The following is an 18,448-nucleotide window of genomic DNA, read 5'->3' as shown; positions in this document are numbered from 1 at the left end:
GTTTGCCAGAAGCTGGAAAGGGGCAACAGGGAATGGATCACTTGATGATTACCTCTTCTGTTCATTCCCTGTGGGGAAATTGGCATTGGCTACTGTCAGAAGACAGGATACTGGGCTAGATGGACCTTTTGTCTGATCCAGTATGGCCACTCTTATGTTAACTATAAGACCATCCACTTCTCTTTAAGGCTCAAGCTTTGGAACACATTCTGTATTTCAGACTCTGCCCTAAGATGAATTTCCAAACTATCTCTGAAAAGAGTACCAGCTGCACAATTTTTATAAGTAGCCTGTTTTAACTGATAAGTGAAGCAGTATATGCATTAGATCTGCAGATAACTGTTTTTCCTCTTTCTGAGCATAACATAAGAACAGCCATACTGGATCAAACCAAAGGTCCATCAAATGCTACAGTGTTGGGTCACTGTGGAGTTTTCCCCGCCACAGGGACATTAAATTTAATTATATCATGGTCTCTATTACCAAGCAGTCCAGCTATATTCACCTCTTGGACCTGATCCTGTGCTCCACTTAGGACTAAATCAAGAATTGCCTCTCCTCTTGTGGGTTCCAGGACTAGCTGATCCAAGAAGCAGCCATTTAAAGTGTAAGGAAACTTTATCTCAGCATCCCTTTCTGAGATGATATGTACCCAGTCAATGTGGGGATAGTTGAAATCTCTCATTATTATTATTATTATTATTGAGGTTTTTTTTATTTTAAATAGACTCTCTAATCTCCCTGAGCATTTCAGAGTCATTAACACCATCCTGGTCAGGTGGTCTGTAATATAGCCCTACTGCTATATTCTTATTTTTCAAGCATGGAATTACTATCCATAGAGATTCTATAGTACAATTTAGTTCATTTAAGCTTTTTACTTAATTTGATTCTACGCTTTCTTTCACATATAGTGCCACTCCTCCAGCAGCACAACCTGTTCTGTCCTTCCAATATATTTTGTACCCTGGTATTACTATGTCCCATTGATTATTATTCCACCAGGTTGTGTGATGCCTATTATATCAATATCCTCATTTAATACTAGGCACTCTAGTTCACCCAGCTTATTATTTAGACTTCTAGCACTGGTATATAAGCATTTTAAAAACTTGTCATTTTTTGGCTGTCCCCTATTGCAGGACGTAACTGAATGGGACTTTTTTTCCATTTGACTGTTTCTCATCAGATCCTCCCTGTATTTTATCATTTTCCATCCTCTCCTACTTATTAGGACATAGCGAATCTCAATTTATAGATCCTCCCCTAAAGGATGTCTGAACCACATGCTCCTCCGCACCTGTCAGTTTTACCCCAGCCCTTAGTTTAAAAACTGTTCTACGACCTTTTTAATTTTAAGCGCCAGCAATCTGGTTCCGTTTTGGTTTAGGTGGAGCCCATCCTTCCTGTATAGGCTCCCCCATCCCAAAAGCTTCCCCAGTTCCTAATAAAACTAAACCCCTCCTCCCTACACCATCGTCTCATCCAAGCATTGGGACCCCACAGTTCTGCCTGTCTAACTGGCCCTACATGTGAAACTGGAAGCATTTCAGAAAATGCTACCATGGAGGTCTTGGACTTCAATCTCTTACAGCCTAAATTTGGCCTCCAGGACCTCTCTCTATTCTTCCACATGTCGCTGGTACCTACATGTACCACAACCACCAGCTCCCCCCCAGCACTACACATAAGCCTATCTAGATATCTTGAGAGATCCGCAACCTTTGCACCAGGCAGGCAAGTCACCATGTGGTTCCCCCAATCATCGCAAACCCAGCTATCTCTGTTTCTAATGACAGGTTTCAGAGTAGCAGCCGTGTTAGTCTGTATCCGCAAAAAGAACAGGAGTACTTGTGGCACCCTAGAGACTAACAAATTTATTTGAGCATAAGCTTTTGTGGGCTACAGCCCACTTCTTCGGATGCATAGAATGGAACATATATTGAGGAGATATATATACACATACAGAGATCATGGAAAGGTGGGAGTTGTCTTACCAACTCTTACTTAATTGGCCTCTCAGAGTTGGTAAGACAACTCCCACCTTTTCATGCTCTCTGTATGTGTATATGTATCTCTTCAATATATGTTCCATTCTATGCATCCGAAGAAGTGGGCTGTAGCCCACGAAAGCTTATGCTCAAATAAATTTGTTAGTCTCTAAGGTGCCACAAGTATTCCTGTTCTGTTTCTAATGATCAAATCACCCATTACTAATACCGGTCTCTTCCTAATAACTGGAGTTCTTACAGAAGTGAAGAAACTATAACTATCAACAAATAGATGGTAAAATATAGGGACCAAAAAAAAAAAAGTATTGCCAGAGATCTGCAAGATGGCTCAGCATTCACGGGCTACCAACGAAATTATTCCCTGAACACATCTCCCATAATCCTCCAAACTTGAGGTCTTTTAATTCCTCTTTTTCTCCATGTTCAAATACCAACATTATGACCACTGTCCATCCATCCTGAGAGTCAGAGATATGGACTCCTCCGAAATACCAACTTAGTAGGGATACTGAGTTTAAGACCTAGTGTCTTTAGAATGGTTAGTTCCTGCAAACCCAAGAAGCAAGAGATCACCAAAACCAGTAATCAGACCTTTTATACAAAAAGAACTAAAAAGATTTATGTTTATATAACTGAATAGAAAATTAATGGATTTCAACTTCCATTTGTTCCATGCAAATTAATGCAAGTTCTTGGTAAAAGTGTGAATTTAATAGGATTTGAACAATGTTCTATTATGGAGTTTTCACTTAGTGTTACCAAAGTGCACTATGGAAAAGCCTGAGATATTTGATCTTAGACTGTAATAAAAGGTAATAATTGGAGATATACCAATCTCCTAGAACTGGAAGGGACCTCGAAAGGTCATCAAGTCCAGCCCCCTGCCTTCACTAGCAGGACCAATTTTTGCCCCAGATCCCTAAGTGGCCTCCTCAAAGACTGAACTCACAACCCCTGGGTTTAGTAGGCCAATGCTCAAACCACTGAGCTATCCCTATACAGCAACGTAAGCCTAGGGTTCGTGGAACTCAAGTCAGCTTACCTGCGTCAGAAAACCCTGGACTTGAGCATCTACATTGCATTTTAACACCAGATTAAGAATTTTCTGACCCATGCTCAAACCTAGGGTGCTGGCATCCATACTGCAGTGCCCAGACCTGAGTCAAAGTAAATATATCCCAAAATGCCTAGCGCCCCTCTCCCACAATGTCAACACTCTAGCCCTAGGAACACAGTGCACTGTGGGAAATCTCTACTGCTCCCAGTTTCCTACCTGTGGAGGTGCTATTGATGTGACTCAGGAGCCCATAAGGATCACATGAGTACATAAACTGCATAATTAGCTCATTTGGTGGCTGTTTCAGTAGAAAAAAATGCAGTTTGAGATGGCATCTGAGAACTATGCTCTTCACCTTTAGGCTGATTCAAATTGGCGGGAAAAGGTTCTGAGGATAACTAGAACATCAGCCTCTAGAGTTGTTAAACTACTGAAATAAAACTTGGCAATACTTAATTTTTAGAATAGAATGTTCAATGAAGAATCAGCAAAGAATCCTGTGGCACCTTATAGACTAACAGATGTTTTGCAGCATGAGCTTTCGTGGGTGAAAGAATATGAAGAATATTTGTTTTTGTCAGTTTGTTTTTACATTTGACATAAAATGTAGGTTTCAGAGGAAAAAACACACACTCACCCCAGCCTGTGGGCTGCTGGCTGCAGAAGGGTGAAGTGTATCCCCAGGCCTTGGGATGCAATCTGCTGCAGCACCCCTCGGGGATCCCTTATCGTTTTATAGGGCCAAATACTGAAGTCCTGGTTTCAGTCCTTGCTCAGATGTAAGTCTTATTTCCGTCAACAGGAATACCCACACAAATAAGACAAGCAGGATTTGATCCTATGTATTATCATTACAGGGTTGGAACCATCTTTGATAGCTCACTCTCCTAGGCTAAAGAAAATCTTGCATTTCTCTAAATAGCATTCTTTACTTTACTTTTGCTGTCCAATAGTCTTACTTCTTATAATTTGGCCCAAGTGTTTGAGGGCTGGGAGAGGGTTGGTTCAAATGCATTGAATAGAAATTTAGCATGGATATAAGAGCTGGCGTGTTTTTATTGTTTTCTTTAATACAGTATCAAAGCCTCAGTGACTCAACTGGGAATGGAAAAGTTATATAACTGGATCACCTCACCCCACTCCCTAGTCCTCCTCCTTTCTGCTTCACAAGTGCCAAAATCCTGGCTCTGCGTGGACTATGGCAACTATATTTTAAACCTGAAAATTAATCCAGCTCAGAGCAGGATTAGCTGCCAGTGAAGCATCAGAATGCCAACCTGATGTTGCTACCCATCTGGCACAATGCCATTATGTTTTTAATTCCTTTTTCTCATTTCAGATGTGTTCCTTTTTTAACTTCAGTCAAGGGTAATATGTCCTGAGGATCCCTTATCACTGTCCCTCATGCACCTGGAGAGGCAGGGATAAGGGATCCTTGGGAGACTGCCATGAAGTTTTGGGGCTGGCTCCCACTGGCTGCCCTTACAGAGCACACTGCCCAGATGCCAGTGCACATGCAGCAGCAGGGAGAGCAGGGGAGCCCAAGAGCAAGGGCCAGGGAGTGGTGCAGGGACCAAGTGGCTGCCTTGAAGGGAGGCAGAGAGGCAGAGCTCTCGGCTCAGCATGCCAGGAAAGGAACGACCCCCAACATGCTGGTGGCCCGTAGCCACCTCCTGCCTGGCAGCTTTGCTCCCCACTCCGGGAAAACTCTGCATAGAGGCGAGGAAGAGCCAGAGCCGTGGCAGCGAGAGGAGCAGGAACAGGAAGCACACTCCCAGGCAGTAATGGTACTTCTGGTCACTGAGCTGACTACATGCAGCGCTGCTCCTCTGGGATGCATCCAGAGGACTTCTGGGACTTGAGTCAAGTCAGGGCCTCATGCACACATGAAAGCAATGGGGTCTAGGTCACAGTTGAACATGGGCTCAGACCCTGGGTCTGAGCCCCAGGTTAGCACATTTGCAGTGTGAATGCAAAGGGGGGTTGGCTTGAGCCCAGGCTCAGCTCTAGGCCTAAATTGCTGTGTAGATATACCCTCTGTGTCCAACTATAACTGTATTGTTAATCAGTACTGTGGTTACAAGAAAGTGAAAGTAAACAAGAAAAAAATTATCATTCACATTGGGGCCAGATCCTGCACCATTTAAGACAATGGAAGTTGCTGACACAACGGTCCCCAGCACTCCTGCCTTGAGTGCCAGGGACTGGACTACAAGACTCCTCAAGATCCCTTCTGGTCCTATATTTACATGGCTATGTCTACACTACCGTGGTAAGTTGACCTACGCTACGCAACTCCAGCTACATGAACAACGCAGCTGGAGTCGGCGTACCTTAGGTTGAGTTACCGCAGGGTCTACACTGCAGGGGGTCAACGGGAGAAAATGTCCCATCGACTTACCTTACTCTTCTAGTCGGGGTAGGCTGGAGAGTGATCTGCAGTCAATTTAGCGGGTCTTTTCTAGACCTGCTAAATCGACCACCAGTGGATCGATCTCAGAGCATTGATCCCAGCTGTAGTGTAGACCTGCCCTGAGATTCAACAGAAGCAGGATTGGGCCCTTGGAGCTTATTTATGCCAAGTGAAGCTGTAGTAAATTGAAGCCTAACACAAAGAACTTCAACAATACAGATCTCATATTAGCAGAATTCATTTCTGTGATTTTTTAAAAAGAGATCACAATAAAGAAAAAAAACCAGTTTCCCTCTCAGTTAAGAGCATAGAAACATATTACCATCTCCGCGAGTCGAAAATATGAAGGAATCTATAGCACAATAGATCATGTATTAGTTTTAAACTAAGAGGTTTACTTATACATTTAAGAATTCTGTTACTACAGTTGAAAAGGATATTATAATAAAATGCTTACAGGCACTTGTCAGCATCTGGAAGAGCCGCTCCTAACTGCATTCGCCTCCGAGTTACATCAAGTGGATATCTAAAGAAGAGAGGTTTTTTGTTGTTTTTTTTTTTAAAGCATTTTAACTACTTGCATGACAAAAATATGAATACACACACACACACACATATATATATGAAAATTCCATTTGAAACCTCAAAGTTCCCTTTACAGTGAGTCAAGGATCAAACTCAGTGCCCAACACAGCTGAAAGTTAGCCAAAAAGGGAGACTTCCCCCACCACAATTAAAAACAGTGAATCAGATATCTTAATATATTCTGTTAGGCACAAGTAAAGAAGATACATGAATATCAGACAGAGCATAAAACAGTTTGTGTAAAACAGAATGTAGTGGGGAGACAATGGCATTAAAAATAAAACTCACCTTTGAAATATCAACAGAAATGCATGTGTGACATTTGTAATTAACTAGTTTAGAAAAAACTAAATACCAAATAAATAAATCCAATCAATTCACCTGCTTCTGGGCCATGGAGAAAATCTGACAAAGGCAGTGAGTAGAGAAGGAGGGGGAAATAAAAATAAATGATGCTAAAAATACAGTAACAAATATATATTTGTAGCTATGATTTTGTTTTAAAATGAACTGGTATAAAACAACTCCAACTCTAGGTAAGACTCTAATTTACCTTAGTGGAAATTTGTCAGAATAAAGACAGCAGGATTTGATCTGATACATATACTTTTAAAGATCTTCAAAATTAACACACATTTAGAAAGTGAAGTACCATGAAGTCAGTGCATTCTAGTTTCTGAGCTATCAGGTAAACAAAGGTTAACTCTGAAATATTACATCTAAGAAAAATTCTTAATCCAAAATAGCATATAATTTCTTCAATAAGTGCAGCTAAAAAACCCCAAAACAAACAAACACAAACCCCACCAAAACTTACGATATTGTCTGTGCTATTGCTCCAGCCATGCCACCACATAGCAAGCTTACATGTGTTTTCAAAACTAAGACTTCAGGATTATCTAATGAAGGCCTTCCAAGCAGGTTAGGTGCTTGGGAAAGTCCAATGCTCTTTAAGGTACTAAAGGTAAAAAATGAAAAACCTGAAAGAGAAAAATGTAATTTTATGTAGACTTTAGGAAACAGCAAGTTTCTTACTGATACGCATAGTCTTTGTAACATAAGACAGTAATCACACACTGAATTATTTAATTCCTGATTCTTTATGAGGTTTTTATTAAATACTGTGAAAGAGAGAAAAAAGTTACATACATTACATAAGTCAATACAAATATTACATGTTTATCCAATAGCAAACCTAAGTGTGGTCTAGGAGTCAGCTTGTTGTAATTTGCAACGTGTTGAGAAAACACTTTGGAAAAAAGTGTGGCATTAATTTTAATAATTGTTTTTTGTACTATACATGCAATGGAAGTGTGCATACAATAATACTTTGCAATTGTCCTGTAACTTCTAACCAAGGATCTTAAAAGACTTTGAAAAAAAGCGATTTTTAATTTAACATGTTATAGTTACAAGTAACACCTAAGATTAGTATAAATGAAAGAAATTAGACAAAAAAATCTCTTATCTTTTCAGTTTATTTACTTCATTCAAGAACAGACAGTCAGTTTCATTGTTTCCCCTTTATAGTCAGTCTATTTTCCTTAGTTTGTGCGGGCCTTTCACACAGCAACTATAGCCAGATTGGCCAAGTTTAGGAACAGGTCCTGCACCTTTTTCCATTGGAGAAGTTTTAGGGGTGGGGAGGGAGAGAGAACCCAGTCACTGGCCCCTCACATCTCAGAAAGGTCACTTAGGGATTTTCACCAGTGGTATAAGTTACAGCAGCTATTCTAACTTGCACTGATCATCATCATAAGCTGATCTACCATAAAATCGGGAAGCTGCAAATGACTCCCTGCAGTTTGCCCTTTTCATTCTGTCCAAGCAGAAATTTAGCCCTTCAGTTTAACAGAAGCTAATACAAATTTTGCAAATACAACTGTGAGATGAGTGTATAATGCTGTCAACAATATTTTTAACTTACCAGCATAAGGAGCCATTCCTACAACTGTAGGCATCAGTCCTCTGTAAAATCCAATGAAACCTCCTTCCTTTTGAAGGAAAAATAAAAATACAAACAAATTCTTGACCAACAGAATTATAAATAGTTAGATTATGATGGAACTGATTGTACTGACAACAAGTCGTTTGTATGACACTGATAGCCACGCAATGAGGTATTAATATTAACCTCGTCTACCTCTTCCTCAGATGCTGAGAGGAGGGACTATAAATTGGCTACTTAGGAGACAGAGAGGAGAAGGCAGGTCTACCTACACCCAAGATCACAAAGTAGAGAGATGATTTCCAATACACACAAATAAGTATGTTATCTTTCCGCCCCGTTATAAATATTATTCTCTGAGGCAAAATCCTCAGGAGTATATACCACTGCTAATTCACTGTTATTCCCAATTTGTCGTCCTCTGCCATTTCCACCAGCTTGAGCCGCTCTCCACCAGCTTGAGTAAAAGGGGAGCATCCAGACCCTTTTGTAAAATGAGAGTGTGCTACACACACAGTCAAAGACAAATTCACATTAGTTTCCATCAGGTCATTAAACAGAATCATAGAATACCAGGGTTGAAAGGGATCTCAGGAGGTCATCTAGTCCAACCCCCCACTCAAAGCAGGACCAATCCCCAGATAGATTTTTGCCCCAAATCCCCCCCTCAAGGATTGAACTCTCAACCCTGGGTTTAGCAGGCCAATACTCAAACCACTGAGCTAATAGTGTTGCACAGCATTAAAAAAAATATAAACACATTTTTCTTTAACAAATATGGAAGGAGAAAATGAAATACCTTTGTATAAATAGTCTTGAATGCATGAATAATCCCTGTGTACTTGTGCTCCCCTTTTACTTGGAATGCCAGACGCGCTCTTACCATATCAAGAGGGTAAGTACAAATGACTGCTGTTATACCTATTTAAAAAAAAAAAAAGACCACCACCACAGACCTTAATTGATCTTAGATAGTTTTAAGCAACAAAGGATCCTTTCAAGGCAAACAATTAATATATGGATGTATACTCAACAACAACTTTTAAAAGTCAAATTTAAAAGTATACCTTTAATCAAAGGCTAAGAGAACAAAATTCAGACATGCAGAGAGTATTTACATTTGTATCCATCAGCACTAATAGGAGCTATGCAATTAAACCTCAATCCTGCAAAGGCTTATGTTACTAACTGCACTCATAACTCCATTGGAGTCAGTGGGACTAATCACCTGCATGAGTAGTGAGTAAATCTTTGTAGGAGCAGGGACATAGGACCTAATCCTGCCATATTTAAATATTCAAACATTAAATGAGAAAGCACTCCAGACTTATACATTTAATTTCCAAAAAGTGATGTTAGAAAAAAGTCTAACAATACAATTACTATATATTTATAAGTGTATATTTAAATGGTATCTGAACAGACGGAAGATATTCTAAATGAAAACTTAAAATAAGGCTAACAATAGTTTTAATTTATGTTGATATTTAATTTGTTTTTTTAATCATTCTATTTACTCTTAGCTGAATGACAATAAATTAGTTAATGCCACATTGTTTACAGAGCCACATTCTGTGGTCCTTAATTATGCATGCAGCACTTAATTGTGGAAGTAGCCCATTTGAAGTCAGTGTTGTGTGAGTAAACCCTACGTGCATGATTAAGGGTTGTAAATCTGACCAAGTGTTATTGTAGCACCATTGACATGCCCTGCAGTTAACTTATTTAATCACTTCCATTATAAATCTCTCTATCTGTATTTTTCTTTAGTTAGACTTCATAAGATGATATTTACTTGGACAATAGAAATCTGAAGATCTATCATCATGCTGCTCCAAATCTGCATAGAGGCTCAGATGTCACCATTTTAGGGGCAGATCACAAACAGAACATAGATTAAAATGACGGTCCTCACTAACATCATCATTTAAATAATTAGCTTCTCTCTATCACTAAGATATGAGGTAGATAGTAACCCATGAATTGTTTACAAGGAACATGGAGGGAAAACTAAAATCACGTACAAATATCTGAGATTGCTGTAGTTTCCCCCTCCCACACCCCATCCCCATTTTACAATTATAACCCAGGAAGCAAAGAAGATTCTATTAAGGTAAGGGTATGTTATATAATTTTAATATTCCCTCCACAACCCACCTACACACAATCAAGAAACATTTAGAGTATAAAAGAAAAAAAACACAATGTAAGGGGCAAAGATGATATAGTAAAGTGAGAGAAGAGGAAGATAAAACAAACAATTACAAGGTATGAAATTCTGTCTTGTTACTTCTCTTCTACTCCATCCTACAAGTACTGTCCAGTATACAGGGCAGACAGAGCAACCAACATCCAAAAAAGAGGTAGACTCATCATGCTGCAGTTTTTAAACTCAAACACAAACTTGCAGAACAGACCCTTGTTAGAATGGAAAATGAGATGATACTGACACATTGCAGGCACCAAGGGACCATGTTTCAGCCCCTTCAGTCTAAGCAGAGAGAAGTCTAATGGAATACCCTCTTAACTGTTCTGGAAGGGAGCAAAGGCAGCAAGCCAAATATTTTGCCATAATGGATTTGAAAGTTCTCATGGAGGCTTGAAAACAAGATGAGCGCATGCTAATTAGGTGTACTAAATTCCTTAATCCAGGCCTAACAAAATTCAAGGACACATTTGCCATCTAGTGAGTAAAACTACTTTTTCCAAAGTAGGATTCAGTTACAATGAAAACCACTGAGAGATAAGTGAAATACATTGCAGTATTATTCAGGGTCTCAAAGGAACTATAAAATCCAGGCAATCTTGGAATCTCCTCTTCAGACTATTAAAAATATATTTAAAACTTTATTTTCAGTTGGGAAAGGTAGAAAGCACATTCAGATATATTATTGGCAGAATCAGATTTATTACAATAAGTATTTAATTTTACAGAAGGCCTCTGTTTAGCATCTTAGAAGCATAGGTGTTGATGATCTCGAGATTAGAATGCTCAAAGAAGGGGCATTTTCTTGTTGCAACTTTGCGGCCAAGTTTTATGAAATCTTCAGGTTACAAAGGACAGTGATTAAGCTTCCACTCCCTAACCCATGAAGGAACTGAATCATAAGAAGCAAAACTCGGGTGTTCATCTTTGGTGACATCCCAGTGACAAAATCAGTAATTATTTCCTTTCAGAGGAAAAAAAAAAACAAACAAACACAAATTCATACGGTTTTCCGCAGAACCAATCACTTCTGCTAAACAAATCAACATTTAAATTGACTTGCCATAGCAGATAGATAAGTCTTGAAGGAGAGATACGTTGAAGAGGGGGAACAAGCTTCTACACATTGGCAGAAAACTGGCTTCCTCTTGGAACTGCATACTCGTAGTGATACCATGATTAAATAGGCACCATCATCTTTCTATACATTACCAGAACAAGGTGACTTCTCCAGAGAAGTTTCTTCAAATTGTAGTAAGCTGAATGAGACTCTCCAATTGAGCTTGTAAAGAATCCACAGACTGGCTCTCCATCCCAGAAAGCTGACATTGGTCATTATGCAATCTAAGCTTCTCAAGTCAGAACCAAATGTTCTTGCCCCCTAGATTATCAATACACTCACCGCAGAAAAGTAAGATACCTTTCAGAGAGTGTGGAGTGTTTTTTTCTGACAAAACAACAGGCATCTGCATGAGGAGTGTCTCTGGGGCAGTGTCACCCAGGGTTCAATTGATGTAAATTGCAAAGTCCCAACTAAAATGCACTACCAAAAGCAAGTCCCAACAGACTACAGTCTATCTGGCAACATCTGGACTTTCCCTAATGGAGCATCTAACACTATTCCAAGGTGGAGTAACTTAAGTCCTATCCAGATGGGATTTCACAGTTCACAAAAAAGCCATTATATTTGAGGAAATGGACTATCTAATCCTTGCCCTGATCAGGCAGTCATCCAGGTAAAGCTGGATGCATATTCCTCAGACAAAGACTGGCCAACAGAACCTCCAGGAGTTTGGTGCACACAAGTGGCCAAACCTAAATCCAAACAGTATCTGAATCTGGAAAACTCCGAATGGAGGAGTACAGAAAACTGCATGTGAAACGGCCTTAACAAGACCCATATTTTACATGTTTTTGATGAAGTCCTCTAACCACGAAGTTTAATGAAAGGATGTACACTCTGAAAAGACCTAATGACTCAACAAATCCAATGTGGGCCACAATCTCCATGTTTTCTTGGGAATCAATGGTAAATAGTGGGAGAAAGACACTAAACTGTTCCTCTAGGCCAGCAATTCTCAACCAGGGATTCGGGGCCTCCTGGGTGGCCGCAAGCAGGTTTCAGGGGTCCGCCAAAATAACCAGAGACCAGACTCGTTGGGGTCCAAAGCTGAAAGCCAAAGCCTGAGCAAGTTAGCTTCTCAGGGACCCCTGGGGAAGGGGGCCCTGGGTAATTGCCCTGCTTGCTACCCCCTAATACCGGTCTTAGCTTTTAATCTACTGGATATGCAGAAACACTGTTGTGGTACAGGTGGGCTGTGGAATTTTTATAGCATGTTGGGGGGCCTCAGAAAGAAAAAGGTTGAAAACCCCTCCTGTAGGCAGAAATACAGCAGGAAGTATCAATATTTCTTTTTTGATTTAGAATAGATACTACCTCTTCTGGGAGATTCAAGAGCCAAACTGTGACAATGAATGCCAAAGGGAAAAGACAGCATAAATTCTAGGGTCTAATCTCATCTCTACTGCCTAAATATTAGACAGTAGAGATGTCGGAGCTCAGCCCACACCACAAAATTTGACAGCTGATCAAATTATCCATAATTATCTGGAGTTGGGCTAACATCGTTTCCACAGCTTCTTCTTTGATGTGATAGGATTAGAAATAGTAAGGATACTTCCTGGCTAAGAGGCAGGAATTGAAATCTGCAGTCAGAGCATAGCATTGACCTGTAAGAATAGGACAACTTGCTCCCTCTTTGCTGAAAGAAACCACTTCTTCAAAAAGAACATAAAGCCATGAAACACAACAAGGATTAATTCAAACACTCTGTTTTGTTTCCCCAGTGGTGTTTGGACCTGGGAGCTGTTAGTGAGATTTGCTGTACAAGCATTCATCTCTAGTTCTCTTCAGGATTTCCTACCATTATTTCACCTTCTTACTCTTTCTTCTTTGTCAAATGGAAGTTTAAAGAGGAAAAAAAAAAAGCATCCCTCTAGAGCAAAGAAAGGCTGAAGGAGAATTGTGCCTATGAAATGTATGTATTGCATATACACCAGCCTTGATTAAAAATAATATTTCCTGGCAAGTGGAAAACTACTATTCTCTATTGTTCCATCATTCTACAAAGAGACAAAAACTGCAGAACCTTCTTTTTTTTTTAAAACACCTACATCGAAAAAATTCCCCAAATATAGGACTTCTAATGACAAGTTTAACTTGAAGAACAAAGGGAGTCCCATCTGTCTATATTGTCAGTGAATGTTCAAAAGGAACGTGAAATACACAAATAGCACAAGGTACAGTCTTACACTAGTGTAGGGGAATGGACTAAGTTACCCATGCTGAATTTATTTTTAAACCATGAATGGAACCCAATGACTACAGCACAAGGAATTCTTTTTCTCTGTAGCAACAGTACATATGAGAAAATAGTTGAAGTCTAGCAGACCTGTCAGGCAGGTCAAGGAGTTTCCCTAGCCCAGGAAAGTTACAGGAAATTCTACAGTTCATAGACCTGTAAAATAGAATTAAATTGCTTACACCTCAAGGAGTTAGCTGAATGGTTCCTTTTGTATTGTACCCTCATCCTAATATGATAACAGCGATAGGGATGGTGTAGTTAATACTGAGATGGCAGTTTCATTCTAAACCCTTATTTTCAGTTGTTTTCTATAAATTAGCGGATGGGCTAAAGTTTCTTATACTTACCCTTATACCACATGAATTATTCTGAAAACAACAATTATTATAAAAACAACTATACTGAAGCACAGTGTTTCCCCCTACTGTTCCAGCCAAAAATAGTTCATCAGAAGTAGGGGGGAAACACATGTTTTTGTGCTTCAGTATAGTTGTTTTTACATTTGGAGAACTCAAATGACTTTGTTTTCAAAATCCTTCCTTTTAGAGAGTTTGTGTGTGTAGGGGGTTCTTTGTTTTGTTTTTTCTCTAAACAATTCTCTAATATCTACCATTTTTTTCTATCCTCTCAACCAATTCTCTCTTTCCTTAAAGGAAATGATAAAGCAATTATCTGTTAATTAAGTGTTATGGCTGAAATTTGAATCACAAAAGAGTCAGGAAATTCAGAGTTACAGTCTCCACAGTAACTTTAACCCGGCCTCCTTGAATATATGCATTACAATGGTTTTTTTCATTGCATTCACTTGTACTTCCCCCATACTACTTTTCTTCTGATTGCAGAAGGATACCTTTGACTTGGCATACATTAGGAAATATGTTCCGTTTCCATCATTTTGCTAACACTGATTTAGTCCCACTGACATTAGCAATGTTGGGAACCCTGGCTAGACAGGACTACCACATCTCCAGTGTTTAAAAACACAACTTAACAGAAGCAGTTGCAGCACATACAGCTGCATCACAAGGGAGAAGAGGGTAATTCTCCCTGCACCTCTTCTGTGACACATTTCTCAGTCCAGGGATGCTGGAGAAAACCCCTTCTCCGAAGGTACCTGGGCACGTGAAGTGCCATGCTTCCCCCAGAGCCAACCAGAGACTCAAGCCAGCAGAAGTAAATGGGTTGCACCTGGCACAGTTGGACACTAATTTTGTCTGACTCTTTGCTCAATTTTCTCTCTCCTCTGTGCTAAATGGCCATTTACTCCAACTCCCTTCTAGACCTTCATACACAGTCTCTTCACTTCAGCCTTACTCCACTGCCTTCCATGCTCACACCCTTCGTCTTTCCCTTCTCCTACGACCCCTTTGCCACCCTCACTCCAATGCTCACCCCTTCCTTTCCCTCTGCATGTATGTTATATTCTTTCCCGCTCCTCACTTAGTCTATTGCAGTGGTTCTCAACCTTTCCAGACAACTGTACTCCTTTCAGGAGTCTGATTTGTTTTGTGTGCCCCCGAGTTTCACCTCACTTAAACTACTTGCTTACAAAATCAGACATAAAAATACAAAAGTGTCACAGCACACTATTACTGAAAAATTATTACTTTCTCATTTTGTCTGTATGAAATTTTCGTTGCACTGACTTTGCTAGTGCTTTTTATGTAGCCTGTTGTAAAACTAGCCAAATATCTAGATGAGTTGATGCACCCCCTGGAAGACCTCTGCATACCCCTGGTTGAGGACCACTGGTTCTATCTGGTCTATTTAGATTTTAGGCTGCTTGTGGCAGGGACTGTCTCTTATGCTAGTATTTGTACAATACTTAGCACAATAGTTGGTTGGTCTCAAGGTGCTACTGCAGTGGTCCCCAACCTTTTTGTGGCCAGTAGCACATTCATGTTTTCAGAAGAGTGTGGCGGGCGCCAACACTTGCTCACATGCAGGGCCAGCTCCAGGCACCAGTGGAGCAAGCACGTGCCTGGGGTAGCACATGCTACGGGGCGGCATTCCGTCCATTCTGCAGAGTCGGAGTGGTTTGGGTTTTTTTGTTTTGTTTTTGGGTTTTGGGTTTTTTTGGCACCAGTTCTGGGCAGTGCAGAGAGAAGCCGGAGAGAAGCCGGGAGGACAGAGAACACTGGCGCCCGCAGCCTGCAGCCCCGGAGTTCTCTGTCCCCAGCAGGCGCGGTGCCGCCGCTTCTCTCCCCTTCTGGATACTAGGCGGGCGCACATAAATGCCCTGGCAGGCGCCATGGTGTTGGGGACCACTGTGCTACTGTAATACAAATAAAAGAGTTACTGTAATCTAACCAACATGGTGCTTCAAATGGTGGCAGCTGCAGTAGCTCTATCTACAGAAGGACTCTCAACATTCCTAAGACCAGTAGAGCAAAACTAGGGAATAAACTTTTGAAAACACATTTCCCTAAGAGTAGGGCGAGAAAGATAAGCTTTTATTCCACTTCATACTGTATAAAGCCAGCCAAGTTCTTGACCATGTCTTGCCAAACGGATTTTGTTAGCTTTTAGGATTTTATGGATTGTTTCTTTTTGTTCTTTCTTCTTTTGTTTGTTTGTTCAGTTTGGAGGGGAGAGGGGAAAAACCCTTTATTTTATGAGGTTCTTTTCCACTTAATTGAAGGCAACAGTGTCAGCAGTCCACTGTTAGTCAATTTTTAAATAAAACAAAAACAAAAAACCAAAAACCTATTTAATACCATTTAATGACTATGTGGAAAATGTCAATCAATATTAAGTCCTCTTCGTATAAAAGCAGGAATAAGAATTAGTTTTTACCTCCCCACTGTCTTCCTTAGCTATTTTGGGTTGAGTGGAGAAATAAAAATTCATGCCTCGTATTTTACACTCACAGCTTGCAACTGTTATTTCTTCTAATACTGTAATAATTGTTAGAACTCAGATTTTTTTTTTTTTAAAGACGACTGTACATCCTGAGAAGAGTTCCATGACAATATTCCAAAGTGTCATATAAGGCCAGGGATCGTACGAAGGTCCAAAGAATCCACCCATTTCAGAGTCATAGAGTTTAAGACCAGAAGGGACCACCACATCATCTAGTCTGATCTCCTGCACATCATAGGCCTCTAAACCCCAACCAGTTTCTCCAGTATTGAGCCCAATAACCTGGATTAGATTGAAGTATTACACCCCTCAGGAAACTGAATTATTCTGTGACATAAGCAGGGAATTGATTTGGTGAGATACTCAGATGATCTAGCAAGCAACCTGTACCTCCATGCTGCAGAGGAAGGCACGCGCACACACACAAAAAACACGAGAGCCCAGTCAATCTGACCTGAAGGAAAATTGCTTTCTGACCTCTTAAACTCTGACCATTAGCACATGAGCAAGAGCCACCAGCCAGGCATCTAAAACAAAGGATTCTCTAATACCATCTCAGAGCACCAGCCCACCCCATCCAGTGTATCACCTCCAGCTGTTGCCATCTTTGATGCTTTAGAGGAAAGGGAAAAACAAAAACAAACAAATTGGGAGGACAAAATTTTCATCTGACCCCTGCAAGTGAAGCTGAAATCCTGAAGTATGTGATTTAGGAACATAAGAGACAGGATCAGAAGGTATATTCCCTGAGCCACCAAGCCCAGCCTCTCACCCCCATCTTAGCACACAACCCCATCATACAATCCTACTGATTAATTTTAAGATAGAGCTAGATAAATTTATTAGGTGTTTGTCCCCACTAATATTATTAGGAGGCTGTTCCACAACCTTACAAATCTAATGGTTAGAAACATTCTTCTAATTTCCAGCCTAAGTTTATTTATGGCCAGTTTAAACTCATTTGTTCTTGTGCCAACATTTTTCTTTAACTTAAATAGTTCTCCCTCTTCGATTTATGCCCCCTGGTGTCTTTATAGAGAACAAACATATTCCTTCTCAGCCTTCTTGTTGCTAGACTAACTAAGCCAACTTCTTCTTGTCTCCTCTTGTAAGATAGGGTCTCCATTTCATGTTGGTTTCCAATATCTTTCTATACCCATACTAGAACTAGAATCTATGGTACCCAAGCTGGGGAGCCAATTCTGCACTGCAACTTAACGTTTTCTATACTATATATGTATGATACTGTATTTTACTGTCATAAGGTAAGGTGTTAATTTCAACACTATGCATCAAAATTGACATGGGAAGCCCCTTAGGAATATAGTTTTAGTACTGTAATTATATTAGCAGGTTCTTCATAAATGCATAGAATCATAGAATAGAATCATAGGGTTGGAAGGGACCTCAAGAGGTCATCTAGTCCAACTCCCTGCTCAAAGCAGGACCAAACCCCAGACCAATTTTTTACCCCAGTTCCCTAAATGGCTCCCTCAAGGATTGAACTCACAACCCTGGGTTTAGCAGGCCAATGCTCAAACCACTGAGTTATCCCCCCCCCCCCCAAGAAATGCAGAACAGACGTGCATTTTTATTTTTATTGTCCTTCTTGTGAACGGTGTACATTTCACAAACATGGCAGAACATATGTAAGTCTCTCTTATCTAGAAAAATAAATTAAATCAAACATGCCTAAGCAGCTGAGAAAAATCAAGAAAATTAAGAAATGTATTTAATAAATGTTGCTAAACCACCTTAAATTATTAAAAGTGAATGATTTTTTTTTTAAATCCTGCTTCTCATTATTTTTACTTTATATTTCTGTCAGCTTGGACATGATTATCAGTTAATCTATTTTCACTTTCATGCTCTCAGTACTGTTTATTTGATTAAAAACAGATGATTTCAGTGTAATTATAAAAATATTTGGGGAAGCATTTCTAAAGCATTTTAAAAAAATATTGTTTTAACAAGATTTAACACATTCAAAATTTAAGTTG

At 39.9% G+C, this 18,448-nt stretch overlaps 1 protein-coding gene across 5 annotated transcripts in view; it reads right to left on the bottom strand.

Annotated features, from left to right (window-relative positions):
• Window positions 1-18,448, bottom strand: part of SLC25A16 (solute carrier family 25 member 16) — a 30,286-nt gene that overhangs the window by 4,250 nt on the left and 7,588 nt on the right. For all 5 annotated transcript variants that reach the window (XM_039547545.1, XM_039547547.1, XM_039547549.1 and 2 more), the window contains 4 exons: window positions 8,815-8,936; window positions 7,995-8,061; window positions 6,885-7,047; window positions 5,940-6,008 (listed from right to left, as the gene is read on the bottom strand). In XM_039547545.1, the coding sequence (XP_039403479.1) occupies window positions 5,940-6,008; window positions 6,885-7,047; window positions 7,995-8,061; window positions 8,815-8,936 (421 nt within the window). The remainder of the gene's footprint in view (window positions 1-5,939; window positions 6,009-6,884; window positions 7,048-7,994; window positions 8,062-8,814; window positions 8,937-18,448) is intronic.

Source organism: Mauremys reevesii, linkage group 7, assembly GCF_016161935.1.
Source record: "Mauremys reevesii isolate NIE-2019 linkage group 7, ASM1616193v1, whole genome shotgun sequence".
NCBI lineage: Eukaryota > Metazoa > Chordata > Testudines > Geoemydidae > Mauremys > Mauremys reevesii.
Note: the sequence above shows the minus strand (reverse complement) of the source record. Positions and strands in the feature narration are given on the sequence as shown.